Source organism: Aulonocara stuartgranti (assembly GCF_965226115.1).
Source record: "Aulonocara stuartgranti genome assembly, chromosome: 23".
Taxonomy (NCBI): domain Eukaryota; kingdom Metazoa; phylum Chordata; class Actinopteri; order Cichliformes; family Cichlidae; genus Aulonocara; species Aulonocara stuartgranti.
In genome coordinates, this window is record NC_138958.1 from 19380368 (window position 1) to 19408014 (window position 27647).

Below are 27647 nucleotides of genomic sequence, written 5' to 3' on the forward strand. Positions count from 1 at the left end.
TGTTTATTTTCTACTAAAACATATACTACTACTGCTAGTTTTTCTACCTGTGCTTTGTACTTTAAATGAAACACTGTCCTCTCATGCTGATTTTAAACTCCCCTTTGCTTGTGTTGTTGTTATTACTCCTACAGTACCATTCGTAATGTGAAAATTCAGTTCCAGAAGAACTGAGTCTGAAAGCTCCGTGTCAGATTCCTGCTACAGAAGTCAGGCTGGAGGTAAAAAGAAGGTTTCACTTCCTGTGAGAGTTACTTGGTATTTGTGGTTTATCAGCAGACGTCGCACACGACATAATCACCGCCTGAAGTAGGAAGTGTAGAGCACTTCTGTGTCAGAGTCCATCAGAGCTGAGCTGCTTTCAGACGACTCCGTCTTGTTGTGGATGCTGAAGCTGATCATGGTTCTCCTGTGGATGATCCTGTTGGTGCTTCTGCTCTGTGCAGAGGCCGAGAACGTGACCGAGGTCAGAGGAGAGCTGGGGACCAATGTCACTCTAACCTGCTCCAATCAGACATCAGAGATCCACTGGTACATGGAGATCTACAGTCAGTTCAGAGCAGGTATCGGCCGCAGTTTTTCCTCAGCAGGCTCTACCTACTACTCTCCTGATTTTGAAACTAAATTTTCAATCCTGGGAAACAAACTTGTGATTAAAAACTTGACAGCAGAGGACTGCAGGCTTTACTTCTGTGGCATCAAGAGAAATGGTAGCACTCAGTTTGTGGAGAGTTTTAGCCTCGTCTCAGGTAAGTACAAAGTTTATTAAATTTAATGCTAATAATAACAGAAGTACTTATTACTATTGATTTACTTGAGAGACCTGCCATGATGCCAAGTCTCTCTTGAAAAATAAATGTTTAACCTCAATGAGATTTTTACCTGGATATAAAGGATTAATAAAGATAACTTAAATGTGTAACTTCAGTCAGCTCTCAGTATCTTGCATGTTGTGTTTTCTAAGGGCCAAAGTGCACAATGAAAAAAAAGAAAAGAAAAAAATATATTTAAAAAAAAGAGTTGTATTTGATAACTAAAACTACATTTATTAATACAGCAGAACCCCGACTTACAAAATGAATCTGTTCCCGAGGGTCTTTCGTAAGTCGAAGATTTTCGTAAGTCGAAGCACCCATTGCGCGTTTTGAGTGAGGCGATGCTGAACGATAGGCTATAGGCTAATTGCTAACTAGAACAACAATATGTCGTTCAAGTGGAACAGCAAAGCGCAAGTACAGAAGCCAAGGGGATGTCACATGATTCGGAAGGCATTGTGGGCATTGTAGGCTCAGCCAATCAGAGAAAGCGGATGTCGTTACTCGGGCATTTTGCCGTAACACGGGCAGAAATATTGCCGTTCAGTGCCTTCGTAAATTGAATTTTTCGTGAAACAGGGTATTCGTAAGTCGGGGTTCCACTGTAATTGTTTGTACACAGTTTCACTGGTACGCTTTAGTGAAGCTATTTCTTAGTCAAAAACTCAACGCTTTCCTGCAGATCTGTATCATGCTGTTTGAAATTGCATTGTTCTTTAGCTCACAGGCTTTGGTGGCTGTGGTGACAGTTTCCCTGCAGTGCACCAGAGGTATTTATGTGGTGCAGTGCATTCATGGTTGCTTTTTTGTATAATGTTGGAAACCACAGACTGTAATAGGTGAAGCTCCCTGTTGTGACTAATGCAGTGATAGGCTTGTCTCTAGAGATAAAACAAAATGTTCCTGAATTTATCACTGATAAAAGATTTATTACCTCCTACCACAGTGATTACTTCATAGCTGATGTAATTTTGATGAGATTTCCTCCATCACAACTTTGGTGTTGTTCTTGATCAGCATTTGAATCTTGATATTTAACTTTTACATCACAAAGCTCACCCAGTCTTGTTTCTTTCATCTAGAAACATTGCAAAAATCAAACCATCACTGGCTCACTTGAGCGGAGGAACCATTAGCACAAACTTTAACTTCTTCCCATCTCGATTGTTCTGATTCAGTATTCCCATGCATTGCTCAAACCTTCAGCTAATCTCTAATTATTCCAGCAGCTTGGCTGCTAGAAATTTAGAATTCATTTATAAACTTTATTTGGAGCATATATATTTCCCTACATGATCAGGTATGTGGCAATATAGCAGATCTGCCAAGACTTCATTCCAGTAGTTGGTCCCTCTGATCATTTTGTGAGTGTCTTGGAACTGGAAGTGGAACTTTTTCATATCCAGAGATGACCATGGCATGAAAGTAGTTTTCTTATTTGGTCAGTTTAATGATTGCTTTGAATTATCTGAAACCTTTGTAGGTTAGCTTTTCCTTAATCTTTAGCCAGTTATTTTGACTATAGTTCATTTAGTCAACATGATGACTGAATGTAAGACTGCATGTTTGTCTGTGTGGAAATATAAACTTATATTTTGCTTGTTTTTATCAAATCAGTAAAGAAATTTGTGACTGTGTGTTTTAAATGTTCTCTGCAAATAGTCATTATTGTAACAGTGTCCTATTTAGAGGTAAAGTAAAGCTTCAGTAATATCCAGTGTTGGTCAAGTTACTTGAAAAAAGTAATCAGTAACTAATTACTGATCATTTCCCCCCCCAAGAGTAATCCTGCTAATTTACTGATTACTTATTTGCAAAAGTAATCAGTTACTTAGTTACTTTTTAAAAACATGATTTACAACCTGAATAGGTGATAAAGTGATAGATCTTTAATACCATACAAACTGTAATCAAATGAAAAAGTCTCCTTTTAAAACTTGTTTTTATTAGTTTTAATCTTTTAACTTTATGCATCAAGCAAAAATTAAATTATATGCAACATTCTCTGACTGGAGGAAATTTGTTTAACATTTAAACTTATTTTCTGCACATTCCAGCTCATAAAATAAAATATATATTTTTTGTTTACACTCAGTCTTTCAAATAGATGCACATAAAACACAGCAGAAAAGAAATAAAATCAAAGACTCAACGGTCCTGTTGCTCTGTTTTCCCCTGTAAAGCAGGAGTGGGGCAGGCGGAGGTTTGCCCTGGTGCAGGTGTGCCGCAGTGTGTCGAAGGATTTGTGAATTTCACATTCCCGTGGCAGCTTGCTCTGAAGTTAAGGGTTTTTTCACTGTAAAAAGAAGTTTTCTTCCCACGCAGTGAACAGAGGACACTAATGTTTTGTCACTTTTGACAGAATCTAATTCAAAGTAAGGTCAGTACTTCCACGCTTTAAACGCTGCAGGATCATACTCTCTCCACACTCGATATATGATCCACTGTTGCCACGAACGTCGCACTCGCTTACGTCACTGCCATGAGAATCATGGTTTAGTAATGCAGCATGCTTATGGGAAAGTAACAGTAATCTAATTACCTTTTTTGTAATAGTAATCCCTTACTTTACTCGTTACTTAAAAAAAAGTTATCGGATTATAGTAACGTGTTACTGCCCATCTCTGGTAACCTTATTTCTTTGAAGTGTGACCTCTTTACTGTACAATAGAAGAACAGTCGAAACAAAATTTGAGGCTTTACCTGAAAGATGACATCATTCATTTCTAAAGACAGCTGCTCAAATACGACATGATCCTCAACAGGTTGCCAATTTGAAATATAAAAGGCTCCAAGGAGCTTTGAAAGAAAGCGACTGGACTACTTTAAGTTTCTCTAATCTAAAAAGTTTCTTTCAAGTCCAGTTGCTTTCTTTCAAAGCTACTTAGACTTCCCTGACTTGGGTGCCTGAGAACATAAAAAGACATCATCCTAACAGCTGCTAAATCAACCTGTCAACTCACCTAATCTTGGAAACATTTGTTTTCCACCATTGTGTTGGTCTCTAAAGTTACAACAGACTAATCGCTCACTAATCAATTACCACTCACCCTCAAAACTACAACTCATAGATGGTCAAAGGTTAAAATAATAAACAATAATATTTCTAATATTATAATAAATAAACACCAGTGCAAAATGTCTTTGGCACAACACGGGAATCGCGTTGCCCAAAGCCTGAGCAAAAACAGATACGTTTTTTTTTTATTACTGCAATTTTTTTCAGCTTTTGAAAGTTCCTGTAATATAAAACAGTAACTTGGGTCGACTAGATGAACTATTTGTTAAAGTGTAGTCAGCTGGGCCTCAGACATGAAAACATTGTTAATGTCTGATAGTTTTACGAAACACTATAATTTCTTATTCGATATGTGTAACTTTTCTTCTTCCAGATATCTGTCCAACCCCTGACCCTGAGTGTGGAGTGTTGCAGAGGCAGACTTTCCTCGTCAGCTCAGTGATCCTGAACTTTGTGCTCTTTTTAGTACTCTGTGAGTCATTTTGTCTAAATCTCTGTGGTCTGTCTGCTCTTCTATTAATACCAGCACCCCTCCACAGCAACATGTTGCATATGTAGATATGCAGAAATGCTACCACTAACTCATGCAGCAGTACTTAATGCAACCAGCTCAGCCACAGTAATTTTTAGTCAAGCTTGCTTTGAACCAACCTCCCATTTTTATAATAGATGTCAACTCATCTTGTAACCCTCTCCTTCCAGCAGCGCTTCTTACTATGTGGATTCAGGCTTCTGTAGTTTATATTCATCCAGCTTATAAAACATTTAGTGCAGGTTCATACTGTAACTTTTACACATAAGCTGCAAGTATGTGAGGTAGCTTTATAGTTGTACATTTGTGGAAATAAGTATTTTTAAAGTTGGCCCACAACATTCTTTATGTTACTCACATATTACCAAAGTACATAGATGTAATCCATGGGGGGTGAAAGCCGACGCTGTACAGACAGTACAGCACAAACATACTGCTCACTGCCCCAGCAGGCTTCAGCTGTGCTTCTGCTGTCCAGATGTTGAAAGGTTTCTCTGCACAGTGGAGAATTGTGTTGTATGTGATGAGTGCTGATGTGAGTGTGAAGGTGATGTCACTCCCCTGATGGTCTGTTGGCAGGTCTGAGTTGTGTATGGCTGTGTCTGAAGAGGAGAATCAGCAAGTATCAGGCAAACCTCCCTCCAGCTGGGACCAGTGAGAGGCTGGAGACTCCACAGGTAACTCAAAGTGTACAGGTGACCCTGCAGCTCATGCTAATTGTTCTCCTTCAGTGCTACTTTGTCCTGTACTCAGTGCTGCTGTTGTGTTTCAGTACGAGGAGATCCAGCTCCCCACTCCCTCTGCTGCTCCGCTTCAAGAGTGTGTTTATTACAAAATTCAGCTTCCTCGCTCCACACTACCTCAAAGCTGATGGACACACCTGTACAGGTGGATGATACCTGCTGGACAGAGGTCAGTCTGATAACTGAAGACTTGCTGCTCCGCCGCTCGTAGGAGGATTTATTTTTTCCTCTCTGGTTTGAGTTGTTGGACCAAAAGTTCTGAATCAAAATTTTCCACAAACTTGATGAAAGTGCTGCAAGATTAATTTTAGTCAGAGACAATCTGCTCTGCTTCTGAGCTGAGATGGACCCAAGAATGTGACAACCTTTAGCCAAACCTGCTTTAAGGTGCTTCAGGATTTAACACCATAACTCAATGCTGCTGTGAAAACCTGTAAATATGAAACTCCAACATTTAATATTTATTTGTTCTCTTATAGTTTGTATCTGTTTATCAGTTTTTGTTGTTTTGTTTCAGCTGTTTTGTTGTTTATGCTGTTTTCAAAGCACAGATTTTAAACACAGTCTCATTCCCTAAAAGGTCAGCATGATGATGAAGTATGACAACAGAAAGCTGCATTTTACAATTAAATGTCAAACAGAAGTGAAACCAGGACAAAGACAAAATATCACATGTTGACTGTGAGAAATGTGATTTTTGAAAGACATATTTTTTTTAATTTGTTGCAGCATCAAATTTAAAAATAATGTTGTGAGAAGCTGTCAAAATTACTGAGCCGTCCATTTTCCTCTGCTTATCCATTTTAAGTATGCAGGAGTCTATACCAGCTGTCATAGGGCTAAAGGAGGGGTACACGCTGGACAGATCACCAGTCTGTCACAATAACATGTAACAAAATTAAATGTGTTTTTTTTAAAGCATCCCTGGTAAACACTGAAGTTCTCCAGAAAGACTTTGTTCACAAATAACTAATCCATCCACATTAATAATCTCAGTTTGAACATTTGGGCTGTTGATTTAAAATCTAAGATTATATGGTCTTTGCAAATTATTGCATAACAGGTTTGTTTTAGTATAAGAATATGTAAAAGAACTTTCTACATACCTGTGGCATTATTCTTTTGTTCTGTGAAAATACACTGCGATCATTTTCAGTTTGATTACAGCATTTATTTTTGGTTTAGGCATTCGTGTAGTTATTTAACACAAATAGAACTTGAGTTCACACCAGTGATTTGTTTGTTTGAAAGAGAAAATGTGGTTTGAAGTATTTCTTTGTAATGTTTAATATGAACCTATTAAACATTTGAGAACAACAAGGGACAGAAACAAATCTGGATGATATTATTTAAAAAAAGAGTTTCACAATGTTCCTCTTTCCTCAAGGCCATGTGAGTGTTTGTTGGTCAGATTTCGCAGGAAACTATTCAGCGCTTTCCTCACACGTTCTGAAAACAACAGCAAGTGACAACCTGTAAAAACAATTTCAGTTGTTGCTTCTCAGTAAAAGGCCAGCTTCCTGTTTCCATGTATTCTGACCATGTTGGGCCCCATCCTGCTCCAACCAGTACAAACAGGTCACGTGTCATGTCTGGTAGGCAGGATTTGGACCCAAATGTAGGACCCAGGAGACAGGAAATACATTTAAAAGGCAGCTTTAATGCTAAATTCCAATGAAAATGTTCCCCAGGAATGAGGAATTCAAAAACTATACAGAAATGAGACACACACAAATGTAATGAGGAAAAACACAACAAAAACTGAATAAAGCTGAAGGAATAAATAAACAAGATGATGAGGGCAAACAGGAGATACCTGGGAGGGTAGTTTTACTAACTGAGAAAATAAGAGAAGGGGTGTGAAACTAAATACAAAGACAAGAGACAAAACACCAAACAAAATAAAGCAGGAAGTAACTGAACTTGTAAACAGAAACACAGGCAGGCAGGAAGCCGACAAAATCAGGAAAAACATGATTGCAAATTACAGAGCCAGGAATGAGAATAAGAGAAATAACTCTGAAGTACAAATGAGCTAAAATACCAAACTCAAAATGGCAAAACAAAGAAGAAACTACACAGAAACATAAAATGGGGGGGAAATAAAAGAAACTGAAGGTACTGAACAATAACTGAACCTGAATGACCAAAAATCCCAAAAAGGTTAGCAAAACGAGCAGGGATGAGAGAAGATGGGGCAAAAACAGGTCCAGATGGCAGATCAAGAATGATGATATTTGTTAATCTGAATTTGGAAATCATTGGATTTGTGTGACTTACACCAGTGATAAAAAGTCTTTATCATGTCCTAAAATGAATCCATTACAACCTGAGATGAACAAGAACACACAAACAAAGCCCAAATTCAGAAACAGCGTGTAGAAAAACTGAGTTTAATGATCTCTCACGTTCAATTCTGGGTCACTCTTCTTTACTAAGTTCCTTTGATTGGGACTTGGAGGCATTCGTTTATACGCGGCTCTCTGAAGGGCCCACCACAGTATTTCAATCAGGTTGAGGTCTGACCTTTGATTGGCCCATTGCTGAACTTGATTCAAACAAATTTTATTTGATCATTTTACCACTTTTGAATTCCATGCTATTGTTTTCAGCAGCCCTCCAGTTTTATCTGTCACAGTTTATAGACCACCTAAAGACAGCGCTGCTTTTATCAAGGAATTCTCAGAATTTTTAACAAACATACATTCAAAATATAATATGATAATTTTAACCGGTGATTTTAACCTGCACATAGATAATCCTTCTGACCCTGCAGCAAAAGAATTCTTAAACATTCTTCACTGTTTGGATTTTACCCAGCACGTCACGCAGCCGACTCACAACAGAGGACACACTCTGGACCTGGTCATCACCCATGGGCTGTCCACCAGCGTGTCCTCTGTTGTTGACTTGGCTGTCTCTGACCACTACTGTGTGTTTTTTAACATCACCGGTTTTATTCAGCGGGAGACCTCGGTGCGAACTGTGAGGAGGCGCTATCTAACCTCTGAAGTGGCTGCAAATTTTACCAGGGTTTTAGTCAAATGCCCCCCTGTGATTTTACCTGCACCCTGCAATTTGATTTTTAGTTATTTCAACAGCAAACTGAAGAAAAGCCTTGACTCCGTTGCTCCACTCACCACCAAAAAGATTAACGTAAAACATGCATCACCCTGGAGAAACGAAGAAGTCAAAAAACTCAAAAGAAATTGCAGGGCAGCAGAAAGGAGATGGAGGAAAACTAAAAATAATATCAACCATCAAATATTTTGCGAGCAACTTAAAGTGTACAATAATACATTAAGGAAGTCAAGAAATTCATACTTCGCCAAAATAATCAGTATTAACAAAAATAATCCCAAGGTCCTCTTTTCCACCATAGATCATTTATTTAACCCTGATTTTAACAGCTCCCAAAGAACCCCCACAGACTCGCTCTGTGAGCAGTTTGCAGACCACTTCAGGGGAAAGATCAGCGCCATCAGATCTGATATTTTATCTAATCGCGATATGTTTGTAAACACATCTGAGGGCTCGATTGTACCTGAGGAGACACTGGACAGCTTTGTCCTGGTTAATGCTGAGAACTTTCAGAAGGTTTTCTCCACAGTGAGACCCACCACATGTCTTTTAGATCCAATTCCTTCTTCACTCTTTAAAACACTTTATGGATTTTTTGAGGCTGAGCTTTTATGCATGATGAATTGCTCTCTTCAGTTGGGTGTCTTCCCTGCTGCCTTTAAAACGGCGGTGGTGAGGCCCCTTCTGAAGAAGAGCAATTTGGATTGTAATGATTTTAATAACTACAGACCTGTATCCAACTTACCATTTTTAAGTAAAGTCTTAGAAAAACTTGTTTTTACTCAGATTACTGATTTTCTCAATGATAGACAGATCCTGGAGATATTCCAGTCTGGATTTAGGGTGAACCACAGCACAGAGACGGCTCTCCTAAAGGTTTTAAATGATCTTAGATGTAACTGGGACTCCCAAAAGCTCTCAGTCCTGGTGCTACTGGATCTAAGCGCAGCCTTTGATACAGTAGATCATGCTATTCTTTTAAACAGACTGAAACACATGGTGGGCCTCTCTGGTGCTGTACACAACTGGTTCACTTCCTATCTCTCAGACAGATCTTTTATGGTGAGTATGGATACATGCTCCTCTAAGATCCATAAAATGACATGTGGTGTGCCTCAAGGGTCGGTTTTAGGCCCTGTACTTTTTAATTTGTATATGTTGCCTCTCGGCAGTGTCATCAGGAGGCATGGAGTGAACTTCCACAGTTACGCTGATGACACGCAGCTGTACATCTCCGTGTCTCCTGATGACACCAGACCAATGGATGCCCTTTTTAACTGTGTCTTGGATATAAGATCTTGGATGGCAGAAAACTTTTTACAACTTAACCAGGACAAAACTGAAGTTTTAATTGTCGGTCCTGAGGCTCAGAGAGAGAAACTCTTGTCTAAATTAGAGGCATTTTCACTATGTCCTTCGCTACAAGTGAAAAACCTGGGTGTTATTTTTGACTCTGAGCTTGGTTTTATCCCACATATTAAACATGTAACTAAAATTGGATTTTATCATCTAAAAAATATAGCCAGAGTCCGCCCTATTCTCTCTCGGGCCAACACGGAGATGCTGATGCATGCTTTTATTACCAGTCGCATTGATTACTGTAATGCCCTGCTCTCTGGTCTTCCTAAGAAGAATATTTCAACTTTACAACTCTTGCAAAACTCGGCAGCTCGTGTGCTGACGAAGACCAGAGGGCGGGCCCACATTACACCGGTTTTAGAATCGCTGCACTGGCTCCCCGTGTGTTTCAGGATCGATTTTAAAGTTCTTTTATTGGTTTTTAAATGTCTTAATGGTCTTGGGCCTTCTTATCTCTCAGATCTGCTTTTACCATACGAACCCTCGCGGACCCTGAGGTCCTCTGGTACTGGCCTTTTGATTGTCCCTAAAGTCAGGACACATACTCACGGAGAGGCAGCGTTTCAGTGGTATGGTCCTCGTCTGTGGAACAGCCTGCCGGAGGAGCTCAGGGCTGCAGAGAACGTACATGTTTTTAAGAACAGGCTCAAGACCCACCTTTTTAATTTAGCTTTTACTTAGCGTTTATTTATTTTATGCTTATTTATTCTATCCTGTTATTCTATTATTAATTTAGGATTTACCTAATATTTGTTTGATTTTATTCTTATTCATTTTTTAATCTTCTTATTCTATTTATATTTATATTATATCCTGTTCTTATTTATTTTATCATTTTACCCTATATATCCTGTCGAGCTGCATCACTGTGTGGTTTGGAGCCTGCAATGCGTCCTGTCATAGAACCCTCCAACGCATAGTGAGAGCTGCAGAGAGGATCATTGGTGTCTCTCTCCCCTCCCTCCAGGACATTTACAGCACCCGTCTCACTAAAAAAGCCCTTTGCATAGCGGCTGATCCCACACACCCAATGCAAAGCTTCTTCAAGCTGCTGCCGTCGGGGAGGAGACTGCGGAGTCTCCAGGCCAGGACCAGCAGGCTGAAGGACAGCTTCATCCATCAGGCTGTCAGGAAGCTTAACTCCCTCCCGATTCTGCCCCCTCTCCCCTCTCTCCTCCACGGTCTCACTGAACTCTGTCACACACACACACACACACACACACACACTCTCTGACTCACTCACTGGCCTGCACCAGTTACCAGTCACTTTGTGGAGCATTGGACTGCCATTACCTCATAAGACCTTGTTGTTACACTTTCTCTTACCGTACACTACTAAATCTCCATTTGCACTATTTGCCTATTTGCACTACTCTGCCTGGTTTACACTCAATGTCACTTACCCATTATATTGTATATTATATAGCTTTCTTGTTATATGTAAAATTGTATTTATTTAAATTTTTACTTTTAATTATTTTACTTGCATTTTTTAATCACTTTTATATTTAAATATATTTAAATGTTCATTTGCTATTTATCTAGGGATTGAAGAGTAACGCAATTTCTATTCTCCGTATGTCCTGTACATGTGGCAGAATCGACAAATAAAGTTGACTTTGACTTTGACTATATATATTGTATTGCGTCATATCTCCAGTGTTTCCTCGGAGGGCGCTCTCTGCACCGGGGCTGTTATTGACCGTGGCTGCTGGGTCTCTGGGGTCCTCTCAGCCTGGCTGGGGGGCTCCTTTGCCTCCCTCCTGCTGTGTGCCCAGCCTGGAGGCTGCGGTCTGTGACCGGCTCCCGGTGCAGACGGCTCCCTGTTATAGTGTTTCCTCACTTGGCTCATGCGAGCCCAGCCCAATTTTTACTCTTTAAGTGTGCGCGTGTGTGTATGTGTGTGTGGGTGGGGGGATATATGTGTATTGAGAGTGTGGGGAGTGAGTTGGAGGGTGGGGTGGGCTGCTTTTAACTATGTAAAGCACTTTGTGCTACATTTTCTCTGTATGAAAAGTGCTTTATAAATAAAGATTGATTGATTGATTGATTGATTGATTGATTGATTCTTTTCTTTTTTAGCTGTTCTGTTGGAGATTTGCTGCACGCCTGAGCTGCGGCTGAGCTTTAGCTGTCAGATAGATAGCATCAATATTTGGCTCTAGAATACTTGCATGGGCATGCAGAGGAGTTCATGGTCAACTCAATGACTGTAAGGTCCCCAGGTCTCATGACTGCAAAGCAATCCCAAATCATCACCCTTCCATCGTGCTAACAGTTGACATGAGGTTCTTGTGCTGACATGTGTGTTTGGTTTTCCCCAGGTGTAATGCTGTGCACTATCACTGAACATAGACACTTTTGTCTTATATGTCCAAAGAGCATTAATTTAGATGTTTTGTAGCTTGTTTTAATGCATCTTCACTTTAACCCTTGTTGGCATGTTCTTTTTAGAGTGGCTTCTTCATTACTTTCATAAATAAGGCCTCATATCTAGTGGAGTGTTTAAAGTTACCTGTGCCACATCAGTTTGTGGGGTTGAATTTTTGCAGCTTTCAGAGCTCTAGTTCCTGTTTCTGCAGCAAGCTTCAGCCACAAGTTTATCATCACTGTATATGTACTTTAAACCACGCAGAATAACGACAATGATCATGCATTTGTATCAGTTGGTTTAGAAAGAAAACAAAAAGCAAACGCAAAACACACATTTATTTATCTACATTACCAAAACATACCAGATATTTTCTCCTAGCATAATCCTACAGGATCACATTCACATGTTGTTCATAGAGTTTACTTTGAGCCTTATTCACGTTTGTCTTTGAAGCATAAAGCGCATTAAGCACAGCCTGCATTTGTGCTAAGTCTTTTTTTTTTTGTTATGATGGTAGTTCAGAAATTTCCCCTTAAGAACTTATTGAGTTCAGAATAGAAACCTTTTGAACAATTAGCCAATCTCAAAATGTTTAGGAACTGAGAGGCAAGTCAGTCAAAAGAGGAACATCAGTAGATACACAAAGGGACCCGCAAGTAACATAAAGAACATAAAGACGAAGAGAAAGTGGTGTAAAAACACCACATGATTCTTATCATTTCTTTGTGTGGGAGAATAATGAGGAAGAGCTCAAGGAACCAGTGATGTCACACACACACAACACAATGGCAGAGCAGCAATAGAAAGCTCAAAAGCTTTTACAAAGAAAGAGAAAAAGCCGGCAACAAATTTCACCTAGAGAATATTTAGTTTGAAACTATGCTAATTATCAGCTCTTAAATCTGCTTTACTTGGGACAGAAACATGCTTCAGTGCAAAACAACAATGTAATGACAGCCAATCAAAACATATCAAAGTAAAATAAGGATTCAATTGTACATTTACTGTAAATTCAGAGCTGTGGGTTACCAGCAGGTGAATGTGATGCCAGGTGAGGACCTGCAGCTCAGCTTCACACATCTGCTCTGATTAAACAATTTAATACAATAAATGCACACTAACAGGCTTCCATATACAGCAGGCAGGCAAAAACAAAAAGATAAAGCAAAATATATAAAAACACCTGTTTACTACCAAGTGAAATGATTAAATGTACGGCACAAAATAAAAACATACCAGCAATCGATTGATGGCTTCAGAGGAAATAATGCGCAGGTGATCTCTACAAAAGCACAAGTAGCACCAATCAACAAAAATGTGGCCAATTCAAACTGAGGCAGCAGCAACATGCACGCGACTCCTACCTGTAACAGCTATAGAAGTAAGATAACCAAAGGCACAGATATATACAGCAACAAGCGAGCCAGTGAGGGATGCTCAGATGGCAGCTATTATTTATACTAGTACCATACAATGTGATTAATGCAATTTTCAAATATAATATTCACTCTGCTACAGTAGCTATGGGAAACATGCCAATGTAGACACTTCTGCATTTCATAAGAGGGAAGCTTGTTTGCTAAACTGTTCTAAGGGTCAGCAGTTATATTTCTATGCATTTACATATTTACTGTGAATTTTATCCCAACTCAAGCACTGTATGACTGACCATTACCAGCTAAGCAGAGTCATTGGAATTGTCATTAATTTTAGACTCAGATATCTGACGCCATCCTAAAAAAAACAGCATTGCTTAAGACTTCTAAAGAAACTTTCAACAAGACAGCTAAAGTGGAACAGTCTTTTTGGAAAGACATGTATCTGTTACACTATTGTTTTTGTGTAGGGTTGGGGATTTTTTTATGAAACATACTTCAGAATAGACAATATATGGAAGCAAACAAACAGCATTTTCAACTTTTTTTAAAAAAATTAGAGACGGTTACAATGGTGACATTTGGCATATGTGCCCTGATTCACCCACTCAAAACTCGTCATTAGTTAATAATAACTTTTTAGATTTGTTACCAAGTTATTGTTGTAGTGTTGTGTACAAATTTGAAAGAAACATTACTGTAAATACACAAAAATGTTGATTTGGGAACCTTTCACTTTGCTGGGTCACTGATTTCCCTTTTTACTGACCCTTATTTGAGTTCCTTAAAGTTTCCTAACCCGTCCTTATTTCTGGTGTAAAGTTGTCACAAAAATTATTTTAAACCCAACTTATGAAGAATATCAACACCCAGTTAAAGAGCAGAGTCATCTGTGTATAAACCTGTGTTTACCACATTATACAACAAAATTTATGAGGACAAATAAACCCTCTTAGATATGTAATATAATTAGATATAATTAGTGATGATAATAATAGTGTTAGTGGTAACAGTACTAATGAAAAATAGAAGAAGTTGTATAACAGCTGTATTATAGCTAGAGTAGGTGTTAGAAGTAGCTGTAAGTGTGTAGTAATGTGTGTGTGTGTGTGTCTGCACTGTGCAGTAATAGAAGATTATATTTGGCAATAACGAATTCGACACACTAGAAGCAGCATTTGCAGATATTTAGTTAGTGCTAGAAGTCAGTGGGGATCTGCATGAGTGAAGGTCATTTTATTATTTCTAAGGCATGAACAGGCTTCAGCAGCTTTGCAGAAGTCTTTGTCACCGCAGGGACGTTCACATAAAAAAAATGTCTGACAGAGAACCGAGTGTGACTTGACAAGAAAAAAACTCTGAAACCACATCCTCTTTCCCTCTCAGCCCTGAAGGAGGCTACAGGAGAGATGATATGCGAAGACGTCTGTTTTAAACTCGTCAAAGTTGGCACTAACCTCTATTGTTAAGGTGTATTCAGTCATTCTTGACTTAATGCAAGTTTGTCTTGAGTGTAAATCATTCAAAGTGGCCTAAAATTCAATGCTAAAGAGCAATATTCTGTTTGTGTTTGGATGCGTGAGTCGGCGGGTTTTTGATGTTGTCATAGTCATGAGGCAAGAGAACTCATGTTTCCTTTTAAACCCAAAAGTCAGAGACGTCAACTTGAAACTGATTCCTGGCGAATCGTCATCAGGAGTGTTTATTTTGTTGCAACAGCTGTGGCACAGTCACATGGACAGACTGTCACTTGACTCACTTGTTGTCTAACTAAATGCAGACCTACTGTATGTTTGTTCCCCAGTGAATCCTTTTCATACCCTCTAACCTTTAACACCCTCCTTAACTGAGACTAAAATGAAACATCTGATTCTTGTGTTGTGACTTTGTGTCTATAAAAACTTTATTTTAACTAAAACCAAGACTTGAACTGGTCATTGATCAGGTGGGTACATGTGACACATTACCATACAATGTAACCGTACAATTAATCACAATTTGTGCAGAGAACAAACTTTAGCTTTTGTTTTATGCCATATTCGTCTCCGGCTTTGACTCAGTCTAAACATGTATAATGATATAAATCAGATAATACGTAGAGCCAAACTATAAAAATGGACAATTATTCATAAAACTTGCACTTTTCTATTAATTCTCTTCCATGTTTACAATTTTTTTCTCACAAACTTAGAAAACATCACAACTGAAAATATCACAAAGGTTTGAATCACTTCCTCATAAACAGCTGCTGGTTTTCCTGGTGGGGTTGTGGGTCTCTAATAAAAGCCTGACCAAAAACCAAGACGTTAACTCATCTTGTTAAAGCATATATAAATTTAGATCAAAATACCTCATGTGATTATGAGACACATTACCACACAGTGGGCGATCAAAATATATTTAACACCTAATTTAAAGTGCTCTTTGCTCTTCTTCAAAGATGAGGTGCAAAACATCCAGAGGAGGAGCGGTGTGTCTTCTGAATACTTGTATTTATGCATCTATGTTTTCACCACAGTTGTCAAACCTGTGCAGAGAACAAAAATCAACTTCTGTATCACATGGAGCATCATTATGATAATGACTATGACTCAGAGACCAGTCAGCAACTGTCAAAGTCTGCAGTTTCCAAACCTCAAGGTAGCGACCAGGATCAAGAAACCTTTATTTCAATCCCCAGGATCAGATCACCAACCCCACTTTTTACTATCAGGTACTTTGGCTTTGAGAAATCTTGAGCACCACCAGCCCAGCTCACCTAGTTCTACGTAAAGCAAGGAGATCCAGCAAACAGGTCCAAGCGGTCAGAAGACAACTTCTAAACATAGCAGCAGAGCTGGGAGCAGTGGACAGAAAACATTCAGAGATGTGAGCTTCCAAGAAGAAGGAAAAAACTGGTCTGTAATAACCACATGGCAGAGGCGATCACATTTCTATACATTTCAGCATTCTTTTATTACTCTCAGTTGCTGTCAATTACACACAACCAGCTGCAGTTTTCCAGCTCGCACCTGCACAACAACAACAACAATTACGGCAGGACATAGTTCAGCCCTTTAAAGCAGGTGCAGCATGATTGTTGATGCTGCTCAGGTGAGACCACCTCGCCACAGCCGCGCCACCGTCTTTGCCCCGCAACAAAGTCATTATCTTATTTTTAATTTCATCACTTTTTTCTTGTTACAAGAAACTCAGCAGATTCTTCATCATGATGCTAGCAGCATCATTTTTAAAAGTGTGAATACAAACAGGTCACAATTTTCTAGTTGCTTTTTTGTGTTTTTTTTACTATATTTTTTCCACATATCTCTCCTTCCACTGAGTCAAAGCATCATCAGCAGAACAGCTCCACACCAGATCATCAGCTCGACATCATATACTGCTCAGCCTTCCTCATTACTGGTCTCATCCTTCTTATTAGTGATGTGTTGGTTGCGAACGAAACGGCTCTTAGAGCCAACTCTTTGAAGTGAACGATGCGATCCAGCTCCTTATTGGGAGGCCATGTTTTTTTTTCTTTCTCTCACCCTCTCTCTCGCACTTTTTCTTCCGCTTCACTCCGCACGCGAGCCTTGTGCTTTGCGCTGGGAAGAGGGGGGGGCTCTGTGCCTAGCTCCAGGATGCTAGGCGCAGTGTTGAGCTTTTGTTACCCAATGGCTACACAAGCCAGGAAGTACCAACGACCAGATTTGGTGTGTGGCAGTAACAGGTAAATTAACTTTTTTTTTTTAAATTATTTGAATATATATGTGTGCTTGTGTATAAACACACAAACAATACACATATGCTTTCAATTGTGTAATTTAAGTGATCTAGGTAGCTCTGTTCAGTTAACGCTACAAATGTGTTTTGGAGTTTGTACGTGTTTTGTCTCTAGGGACCACCACATATATTTATATATAAACATATATAAATAAAACCACTTTTTTTTACATTAGTAATTCCTTTTGTGCATAATTTTATATTATTGTTAATAATTAATTAATTAAAGCAACAAAACAACCTGAAGAGCCGGTTCGGAGCCAAAAGAGCGGCTCTCTAAAAATCCCATCACTAATGATCAGATATCAGGTGATCAGTAGACTTATTTTCTCACAAACTCCGGTCCATTCAGATATCGTTTTATAGCTACAAGTCTCCCCCTGCTGGATATTGGAAAGAATGCAGGTTTAAGGTTTCATTAAAGTTTTTCTGAATCACTAAAACATTAAACTCCCTTCCCTAAACCAAATTCTCAGTGGCCTAAACTTGTGTTTAAGATTTTGAGAAAAAGAGTGGATGAGTTTTGTAAATTGTACGGTGGGCCTGAGAGGCCAAACGGACTGCAACTTAAGAAAACACCAGCAATTAGAAATCCCAGTCTTCAATTAATTCAATACAAAATATTACATAGAGTGCACTATACAGGTCATCGGATGTTCAAGATGGGCTTTACGTCTACCAACACCTGCTCCCACTGCCAAACCAATTCACCGGACAATTATATCCACGCTCTTTGGTTCTGTCCACCAGTTCAGAAGTTTTGGCGCGAGATATGTGAAGACTTATCGAAGTGTCTGAAATGTAACATTCCAACTTCCCCCTTAGTGTGTTTGTTGGGCAGCTTAGATAATGTCACTTCAGAAAAGAATATCGCCCATATGGTTTTCACTGCCCTATGCATAGCCAAGAAAACTGTCCTCATGAACTGGAAAAATAAAAATAATCTTAATTCTAACCAATATAGAAATTATCTATTAGATTACATTAGTCTTGATACAGCCTCTGCCACCACATTAGATCAATTGCTCTGGGCTCCTTTGATCAGCTCTATCACCTAGTGGGGGTGGGGGGTCATAGTTTGGTCCCGCCTTCACTGTTGTGATTGGTGTGGGGGTAGGGACAGGCTTAGGGCGTCGGGGGGTTCCCCGGAGGCATCTTCCTTGGGGGGCTCAACCCGGGGTAGCGGTCATGTCCGGATAGGGGCTCTGTTGGCTCTCAGGTGACTGTTTCCTCGCGGCTGCGTGCAGCGAGGCTAGGGGAGGGTCTGTGCTGACGGACGTGGGTTACTGACCTGGTAGCCTGGCTGCCCCTGGGTGGGTCCGGGATGGGCGTGAGGTTCTGGGGGCGCTCCGTCTCTGGGCTGGGGCCCGGGCCGGGCCTCGGGGGCTTGGGTCCTGGTTGGTGTGTTGCCGGGGTTGTGGGCGGGTGGGTGCATGGGGGCCCATCCCTGGCGCAGGGTGCCGCCGGTGCATCGAGCCACCTGGGGGGCTCTTCAACTGGTGGGGAAGATTGTCACATCTTGCAGGAGCTTTCCTCTCCTCAGGGGCTCTCTCTGCAGGAGGGGGAGATACAGGAGAGGTGGAGGAAGATCTCAGCCTGGGTGTTTATTGTCTTATGTAGTCTGGAAGATGAGTGGATGGTGGGGTGGGTGCAGTTTTCTCTGTGGTGGGGTTGGGTGGACTGTCCCGGGCTCTGTGGGGCCGGGAGGCGCTGCTGCGCTGGGCCCCGGTCTGGATGGGCCTGGGCCCCCTTTCCCTTGCTCATTGAGCACTTGAAACACAGTCCAGCGTTTGGCTCTTAACTGGTGTAAATATTTTCTTAAATTCAGACATTCTCAGTTAACACTGGAAGACACTGCAGATGTCATCACTGTTGATGCAGTGATGACATTTGGGGTCCCACAGAGGTCGATGTCGGAGCCGGTAGTTTTGTTGTTGTTGTTTTCTTTCTTCCATCTAAGTCAAATTATTATAAACATGGTTTTTAATTATTATGCAGATAATGAAGAGCTGAATTTAGCTTTGATTCTTGGAAATCACTGTTCCTTAAAAAGACTGAGTGAGTCCACCATGTGTGTGTCCCACAGTTTTTCCAGCTACAAGAGTCCAAAACAAAGGTCACACTTTTCACCTTCCATTCTTAGGTTGAAATATAATTTTTAAAAAAAAGAAAGAAAAAAACTCCTTCTGCTAAAGCACAGCAATCCTGTGGTGAAGAGTATCTTGCAGCTCAGAATATCTCCAAACTGTAAATTTTTTTTAAACATCCAGTCTGGAAGAGACGACACCATCCATCCATTCTCTTCCACTTATCCTTTTCAGGGTCACAGGGGGCTGGAGCCTATCCCAGCTGTTGATAGGCAGGGTACACCAGTCTGTCGCAGAGCTGATACATAGAGACAGACAGTCATCTGCACTCACATTCAGACCTACAGGCAATTTAGATTTAATTGATTTAACCCCACTAACTGCACGTCTTTTGACTGGAGGAGGAAGCCGGAGTACCCGGGAACAACACACGCAGATGCAGGGAAAAAATGCTGCCCTGAAAAGACTGCACATGTAGACTGGAGTTAGTCAAATGGTGCAGCCAGATTACTGAGTGGTAAAAAAAAAAAAAGATATTGCATTACGCCAGTGGTGACCGCTTTGGAGTGGCTCTCTGTGCATTAGAGAATCCAGTATAGCCTTAAATGATCTTGCACCTACATAAAATATATGTGCGTGGAATATTTGTGTCCATATAATCAAGCTCAAGATCATTAAGTTCCAGTTCCCAGAAATCTATCAACTGAGCCTTGTTATAAATCTAAGCTAAAGATGTCAGTTTTTCAAACTTTTAGAGACTTTTGAACTGTAGTAGAAGTTTGTTGTATCTGCACTAATATAGAATAGAGTTGGATTTTTAATATGAGTACTATGAGAGTTCTAGATATTTAAATATTTGTGTTTTTCTGCTATAACAGCTTGAAGACACAAGATGGAGCCACCTGATCAGCTCATCAACATGCTCGACCAATGATGACCATTAGCTCTGCTGTTCAGTGTTTCAGAATTTACATTGATGTAGCTTCTGCTGTTACTTCTGCTAAAACATGTATTACTAGTACTACCTTTAGAGGTCAGGGCAGCAGGATTAATCAGACTCTTTATCTCTTCATAAAACACAGCTACCTCTCTAAGCTGCACCCCACCACACTCCAAATATATATGCGCATTGTAACTGTATAATTAGGCCAGATCACGTTAATACCTGAAATGGTGATTGCACAAAGTAAAGTCAATGCTGCAGACGTTAGGCTGGATGTGAAGGAGGTTCACTTCCTGTGGAGTTTCTTGGTATTTGTGGTTTGTCTGAAGGTGTTGCACACAACATAATCAGTGCCTGAAGTAGGAAGTGTAGAGCACTTCTGTGTCAGAGTCCATCAGAGCTGAGCTGCTTTCAGACGACTCCGTCTTGTTGTGGATGCTGAAGCTGATCATGGTTCTCCTGTGGATGATCCTGTTGGTGCTTCTGCTCTGTGCACAGGCCGAGAACGTGACCGAGGTCAGAGGAGAGCTGGGGACCAATGTCACTCTAACCTGCTCCAATCAGACATCAGACACACACTGGTACATGGAGATCCACAGTCAGTTCAGAGCAGGTATCGGCCGCAGTTTTTCTTCAGCAGACTCTACCTACTACTCTCCTGGTTTTGAAACCAAATTTTCAATCCTGGGAAACAAACTCGTGATTAAAAACTTGACAGCAGAGGACTGCAGGCTTTACTTCTGTGGCATCAAGAGAGGAGGCAGCACTCAGTTTGTGGAAACTTTCCATCTTATTTCAGGTAACTGACTAGTTAACATTTTTGCATTGACTTTTTTAGAGGATGTGGTGTCAGAATGCCCCACTGTCAGTTAAATATGCCAAAAGTATATAGGTCTGGCAGTAAAATTGTGGTTTTCTTCTTTTTACACCTCTGATGTGAGTCTGACAGAGAAATGCAGCACATTTCCTATTTAAGGTGTAAAAAAAGACTAGACTAGTCTGAAGAGCAACATAACAAAATAAAGGTCCAAACAGTCTCAGACTACATGGGTATCAATGAACTCAGCTGAGCTTGAAGTAACTCTATCAGTAACACAGGAGTGGGCTAATGGAACAATGAACATGGAAACCAGAGGCCAATGAATGTCAGCAAAATACACCCTCTTGTAGCAGCAACAGATACGCTAACCTTTAGTGAAGACAAGTGGGCGGGTTGTGAGCTTTGTCTGATGTCAGTTTTGAGACAAGTGATTTAAGCGACCACCAAAGCATTTTTCTTACAGAGGAGTGGCAAATTCAAAAGTTAAAGTGTGAATCATAAAGGTTAAAAAAAAAGGTTAAAAAGTATTCACAGCTGGGCCAGTTCAAACTTCTTAAACTATCAGCTGAAAAGTCCTCAGACATGTAAAACATGTTTCACACACTTGTTCATAAATCTGTCTCCCTTTTCTTTTCAGATGTAACTCAAAAACCTGTCGCACTCACTGACAGCAACCAGCAGAGTGAGCTTTTCATCCTGAGCTCTCTGAGCCTGAACGCTGCACTCGTTCTTGTGGTGATCTGTGAGTCTGTTTGTCTGAAGCTTTGGTGTCTCTGCTCTTCTGCTAGTACCACCATGTCTCCACAGTGTGCAACCATTAGATCATGTTACAGAACAGCAATCAAACCACCTGCTCATTAATGAAGCTGTTTTTATGTCTGTGTTTGTTATTTTATCATTTGAGTAAAACATGTTTGGATGCAAACATCTTAACTAAAGTTAATAAAATTTTACAGAATAACATCTGTGTTGTACAAATGCAGCTCTCAAGATTACTTCAAGGATTTTAATTTGCTCTTTCGTTAGTTTTTGTTGAGATAAGTCCATTAAAAGGGTCTTAAATTCTGCTTTTGCTGCATGAAGACCAGATGTTCACGTGAAAAGTTTAATGAATGACGTAAACCTTTGTAAAATGATCAGTGTGAACTGAAAGTGCAGCATGTCCAAACACAGACAGCACGGGTGTTGTCCCTCAGCAGGTGCAATTTTTAGGGTCCTCTTAAAGGGGGTGGAGCTAAACTGTCATGGTTTGGCTGTGTGTCACAGAATGAAAACTTAAAGAGGCAGCTTTATTGTTCTATAGCGGGAAAAAAATCAAATGCAAACTACAACATGGAAACTGGAAATTAATAACTAAAAACTGGAAAGCTAGAAAACTAGAGACAAAGATACCAAGAAGCACGGCGGCGGCGGCGGCGGGGGCGGGGGGGAGGAAGACCAGCACAGTGAGGGCACAATGCAACGCTGGCAAAAAGGAACACAGGGCTTAAATACACAGAGTGATAACGAGGGAATGAGAAACAGGAGGAGAGCACAGCCAGGAGTAATCAAACATGATGAGACCAAAGGAAGAAAATGTAAAAACGTTTACATAAGATGAGGACTACCAAAGTAAAACAGGAAGCATGAGACAATTCACAAAGATGCAGAGTAGACACTAAGACGTGGAAACATGACAGATCTGGAAACAGAAGTAACATGAAGCACAGAGGCAACAAGTAACCAGACGTGGGACACAGAGAATGTGAAGAAACTGAAAATAGAAACCAGAACAACAAAATATAACCTCAAAAGAACTAAAACCATGAATAACAATAATCACCAAATATAAATTAAACACAAAACACTGGGTCACACTCAGGATCAGGACAAAAACTGAACTAAGAAGCTGAACTCAGAAAAATGATTTTTCACCTTCACTAAACATGAAGCAATAAGTTTAAGTAACATATGTCAAATCAAAGGTTTATTTATTCAAATAGTTGAAAAAAGTGCTTTGTAAAAACTTGTATATCAGTTTTACCAGTTTCCATCACATGAAATGTTTTACATTGCACTTGTGTAACACAATTATAAAGAAAATTTACATGTAATTTATTTAGTTAAAGTCAGCAGTTTGTTAGGAAAAACAAAAACATTTTCAGAGTGCGTTATTGTCCAGGATGAGATAAAGAAGGATTAGTTTGAACTGTGAATGATACAAAGCTCTGCTGGAAGGAGTGAGAGGAAGGAACCTTTATGCACTCATTAGGTGTCACATTGTTGGGAGGAGCAGCTGACTGTGCTTCCTGAAATGTGTTGTATGTGATGAGTGCTGATGTGAGTGTGAAGGTGAAGTGACTCCTCTGATGGTCTGTTGGCAGGTCTGAGTTGTGTATCGTTGTCTCTGAAGAGGAGAATCAGCAAGTATCAGGCAAACCTCCCTCCAGCTGGGACCAGTGAGAGGCTGGAGGCTCCACAGGTAACTCAGACTTTTCAACCAGTATCTACACAACTCGACCCAGTTTGGGTCAGTTTGGTACAATTGAGTAGCGAATCCTGTGACATTACTTGTATGCGATAGTAACACAAAAATGCTGTTTAGTTTTTGAAGAATTCGCTCTCATTACTCGTTAAATGATGCCACTAACTAGCCAATCGGTGGCATGGAGTCTATTGATGTTGCATGTCGCCTCAGATCCCTTGAAACTCAGCAGATTCTAAAACAAGGAACTGGAACCAGCTACTTTTTTTAGTACCTGGTATCAGGTACTACCACCTAATGGAAAATTATGTACCTAAAGACCAAGTTGAGTCAAACAAAGCCGAGTGTTAGTAGTGGGAAAGGCCCTAACGTGTACAGGTGACCCTGCAGCTCATGCCCATTGTTCTCCTTCTGTGCTACTTTGTTTGTACTCAGTGCTGCTGTTGTGTTTCAGAAGAAGGAGATCCAGCCCCCGCCTCGATCTGCTGCTCCTCCATCAGAGGGCATTTACTACAAACTTCACCTGCCTTGCTTCACATTGCCTCAAAGCTGACAGACACACCTGGACAGGTGGATGATACCTGCTGGATTCAGATTTCACAACTTTTTGCCAAACCTTTTTTAAAGTGCTTCAGAACTTCAGATGGATAAACCAGACCCAGAGGCTGCTGTAAAAACCTGTAAATATGTGTACAGTTCACTTTCATTCATCACATTATAGTGAACACAGTGTGAACGTTACAATGTTGGACAAAAAAAGGCCGTGTCTGAAAATCTTGAGATTTAAAAAAAATAAAAACAATATAAATTGTAAAGCTACCAGAGACTGAAAATTAAATTTCAAAAAGTCATAAATAGATCAAGCAGAGTGTGAGAGGTAGTTTTTCTTTTTTTTTCTTTTTTTCAATTCAAGACCATCTGACGTTGGAGTGAATTTAGAAGATCATTGCGTTGTGTTAACAAACACCTGAACGCTCCAGACCTGCAACCTGCCAACAATGCTGCTTTTATAGAGCTGCTCACGCTCACTGATGATCAGTTACTGATGTGCACCTGGGTGCTGCAAATCCTGTTTATTCCTACGGAAACAGTAAGGCTGGGATTAACAGTTGGTTTAGCTTTTGTTAAATAAATAATGAGACAGCGTAATGTGTCATGTTGTGCTTTTGTTACTGTGTGACAATGTGTGTGTGCAAAAACAGAATCCGCTGATTTACATTCAGAGCTTAAACAGAACTGAAACTACAAAAAAGCAACATGTTCATGTGAGAAATTACAAGAAAATAGGTGACATCATCTCTCTCGAAGAGATAGAGGGATTTAATGCTCTGTGAAAGTCTGCAAGGGTAAATAGTAGTGAAGCCTTGAAACTTTTCTTCCAAGGGGTTAAAAAAAAGTTCCTTTCTCAAGGTTTCATGTGCTCATTTCAACTATTTGTTATGGCCTTGTGGCTGTGTTCCAACAGTGTCAGCATGGAGATAATCAAAGAATAGAAATAAAAACATAAAAACACCTTAATATGACTTTGTGTAGTTAATTAATTTCATCAGTTTTTATAAGGATAATAAAAGTCCATCAATGTGGAAAAATCCTGATCAATATGATTTCAGTCAGTGTTTAAATAAACAGGACATGAGACATTAAGTGTTGCACTGCTTTCCAGTGATGGGACAATGATTGTGCTTACAAATATTCAGCTGATGGTGACTTCATTCACATTCTCTAAAAATATTTTGGACTTGGTCAGTTAGATTTTTAGTAATGAGCTCTCTAGCTTTGGAGAAAAAACTTTCACGTGATGTCTCCAACACACACGTAAATTATGTGGGCATACATTGAGTTTTCTATATGCACATAAATCACACCAACACTTGAACCACTTTCTGAACCAGCGAGGCTTCAGTTTCATCAATGACGTCACTTCATAAAAGACTTTCTGGATTTCTTGTTATGAGGCAGCACGGCATTAAAAACAAACCTAATTCTGTGGATAATCACTGCACACACACACAAAGCTCAAACTCTACCATGAAAAAAACAAACAGAGAGACAGAAACACTGACAAAGCACCCGGAGTTTGTTAAGATGAGTACAAGTGGAAACCTGTCGAATAATAATAATGATGTATACTTCACTGATCCCCGTGGGGAAATTACTCTCTCTGCATTTGACCCATTCACTCAGTGAAGCAGTGGGCAGCCACTAAACAGGCGCACCAGGGAGCAGTGTGTAGGGATGGTACCTTGCTCAGGGGTACCTCAGGGGAGCCGTTCAGTGGATTCAAACCCCCAACCTTCCGATCATGGGGCAACCACACTACCTACTGAGCTATCCCTGAATGCTCTGGCCAATCACAGTGTGAGATTCTTTGGAAGTCATGGATGTTGTGTCTTCTTGGATATCTGGCTTCACAGCAAACCGTGTGGTTTCCCCACAGTGGACAGACCCACAGCACCAGCATGAAATGTGGGGCAAAGAGGAGAACACACACACTTGTATGCTGAGTTACTATCAGCAGACAGTTCAAAGCCAGAGTGTTGAGTAATGTGGGACATGCTAGTGCACACCGCAGAGGAATCCTGAACATCTACAGGTTTAGAAACACGTTGTCCTCCAGAAAATGTCAGTTTCAGGGAAGTCTTATTTTTTCTGCAGGTGAAGCAAAACCATACTCGTGTACTACCCTTTAAAGTACATGCAATCCATGTTTGTGCACATTTTCAGTTTGATTCATTCGTTTTTGGTTTAGAAAATTCAGAGGTTGTTACATATTTCTACTGTCACCTGTGTTAGCAATGCTGTAACTGTCAGGTTTACGTTCCTTTGTGTATGTAAATATGACCATATCTACTAAAAAGGACAAAATAGCAGTGTCCTAATAAGACTGCAAGTGTGGTTAGTTTTGTGGGCTGCGACGCATAAAATGCCTGATGGTGTTAACAGTAGCACTTTGCTGTGTTTGTTTAAAAAATAAAACATTGTTAAAGTGCAGGCAGCTGAATTAGTGCAGGTCCAACACTAAGAATGTGTTTGAGACAGATCATCAGATCATGGTGAAAACTCCATGCACTTTCCATGGTCCTGAAATTGTAACCTCAATTCCAACTTTATTCATATATATTTTATTTTTCTGTTAAATATCACAATATTTATATATTAGAGATATTTTGTAATATTTCGGATCCAGTTTTAAAGTTGATTTTGGTTTTGTGACTCGTTCTTTTGGATTTAGGAGATTTCCATATTCTAGTTCTGTATTAGCTGGTCTTTAGTTTTGTATACTGACTTTTTATCATTTGCATTTTTAGCTCTATATATGTTGTTCATGTAGCTGCATGTCCACTCTGTCCTCGTCTCCTCATCTCTGTGTTTTCTCTTATTCTTTCAGTCTCTCGGTCATACCGTGTCTGTCTCTGTCCCTGTTCACATGTTCATCTCTGTGTTTTGCTCCTCGTCTCCCTAGTCTGTCTTGTGTCCATGTCTGGTCCCTCATCCCACTGTCTCTCTAGTTTGTCTCGTTTCCCCTGTCCTTGTGTCAAGCTCATGTGTCTTGGGGTGAGTCTCAGTGTGTGTGTGTAGCTTCCTGTTTTATTTTGGAAATCTCTTGTCCTGTTTGCTTTGACTTCACTTTTGCTTCCTCTGTCCCTTTTGTGACTAATTACGTTCAGCTGTGTCCCAACCTATTGTCCAGCCTCTGGTTAATCTTTTGTCCTCATCTCCCCTGCTTGTTGTCGTGTTGTCCCCATAGGCTGTGTTTCCATGTTTTCATAGCGTCATAGTTTGCTTGTTCATTTGTTTTCCTTTCCTAGCTTCTAGTTTTTGTTTGTTTCTTTATGATTTTTCTGTTTTTGTTTGGAGTGTCGTGTAAGAGCAATAAAAGCTTCTTCCTTTTTTACCCTTTTGTTCCACATACATGTATTACAGGTATAACATTATACATGAAAAAATTATTCAGGTGTTTCACACAGGCAGTTGGAAGGCGACTGAAGAACAGAAAGCAAAGTTACTGAGCATAAAACATGAGAACTATCAAGATATTTTAAATAATAATGACCGCAGTGATCAGACTGAGAGTAGCAGCACAAACCAGCAATTAAACACCATCAGATCAGGTGACAGAGAGATTCACTAACAGTGTTAGAACTGAAACCATCTCCAGGCTGAAGTCAAGGACAGACAGTCTGACCCAGTTTCAGGGTTAAGTTTGCAGTATCAGTGCTGACAGTAGGGGCAGTAATGAGGTAGTAATTCTGCTCATAACAAAAGTTATTA

At 40.1% G+C, this 27647-nt stretch overlaps 2 protein-coding genes across 4 annotated transcripts; both read left to right on the plus strand.

Annotated features, from left to right (window-relative positions):
- The first annotated feature begins 310 nt into the window (after window positions 1-310).
- LOC309700812 (uncharacterized protein) lies at window positions 311-6429 on the plus strand. Of its 3 annotated transcripts, XM_082524643.1 has the most exons (5): window positions 311-563; window positions 669-749; window positions 4208-4306; window positions 4946-5043; window positions 5139-6429. In XM_082524643.1, the coding sequence occupies exons 1-5, from the start codon at window positions 386-388 to the stop codon at window positions 5235-5237; spliced, it is 555 nt and encodes a 184-aa protein (XP_082380769.1). In that variant the 5' UTR covers window positions 311-385; the 3' UTR covers window positions 5238-6429. The 3 variants fall into 3 exon arrangements, with proteins under 3 accessions (XP_082380769.1, XP_082380768.1, XP_082380770.1); XM_082524642.1 differs by having other exon boundaries at window positions 311-749; XM_082524644.1 differs by lacking the exon at window positions 669-749.
- Window positions 6430-20483: 14054 nt separating this feature from the next.
- On the plus strand, window positions 20484-24480 carry LOC309700811 (uncharacterized protein). Its single transcript, XM_082524641.1, has 4 exons — window positions 20484-20890; window positions 21549-21653; window positions 23275-23372; window positions 23830-24480. Exons 1-4 carry the CDS (start codon window positions 20527-20529, stop codon window positions 23926-23928), a joined length of 666 nt encoding a protein of 221 aa, XP_082380767.1. The 5' UTR covers window positions 20484-20526; the 3' UTR covers window positions 23929-24480.
- Window positions 24481-27647: the final 3167 nt, after the last annotated feature.

Bases quoted from the DNA above. Each gene is read 5' to 3' on its own strand.
- LOC309700811 (XM_082524641.1), top strand. From the start codon at position 20,527: ATGCTGAAGCTGATCATGGTTCTCCTGTGGATGATCCTGTTGGTGCTT. The intron at 21,654-23,274 runs GTGAGTCTGTTT...GTCTGTTGGCAG, and splicing joins ACTCGTTCTTGTGGTGATCT to GTCTGAGTTGTGTATCGTTG. The intron at 23,373-23,829 runs GTAACTCAGACT...GTTGTGTTTCAG, and splicing joins AGAGGCTGGAGGCTCCACAG to AAGAAGGAGATCCAGCCCCC.
- LOC309700812 (XM_082524642.1), top strand. From the start codon at position 386: ATGCTGAAGCTGATCATGGTTCTCCTGTGGATGATCCTGTTGGTGCTT. The intron at 750-4,207 runs GTAAGTACAAAG...TTCTTCTTCCAG, and splicing joins GAGTTTTAGCCTCGTCTCAG to ATATCTGTCCAACCCCTGAC. The intron at 4,307-4,945 runs GTGAGTCATTTT...GTCTGTTGGCAG, and splicing joins TGTGCTCTTTTTAGTACTCT to GTCTGAGTTGTGTATGGCTG.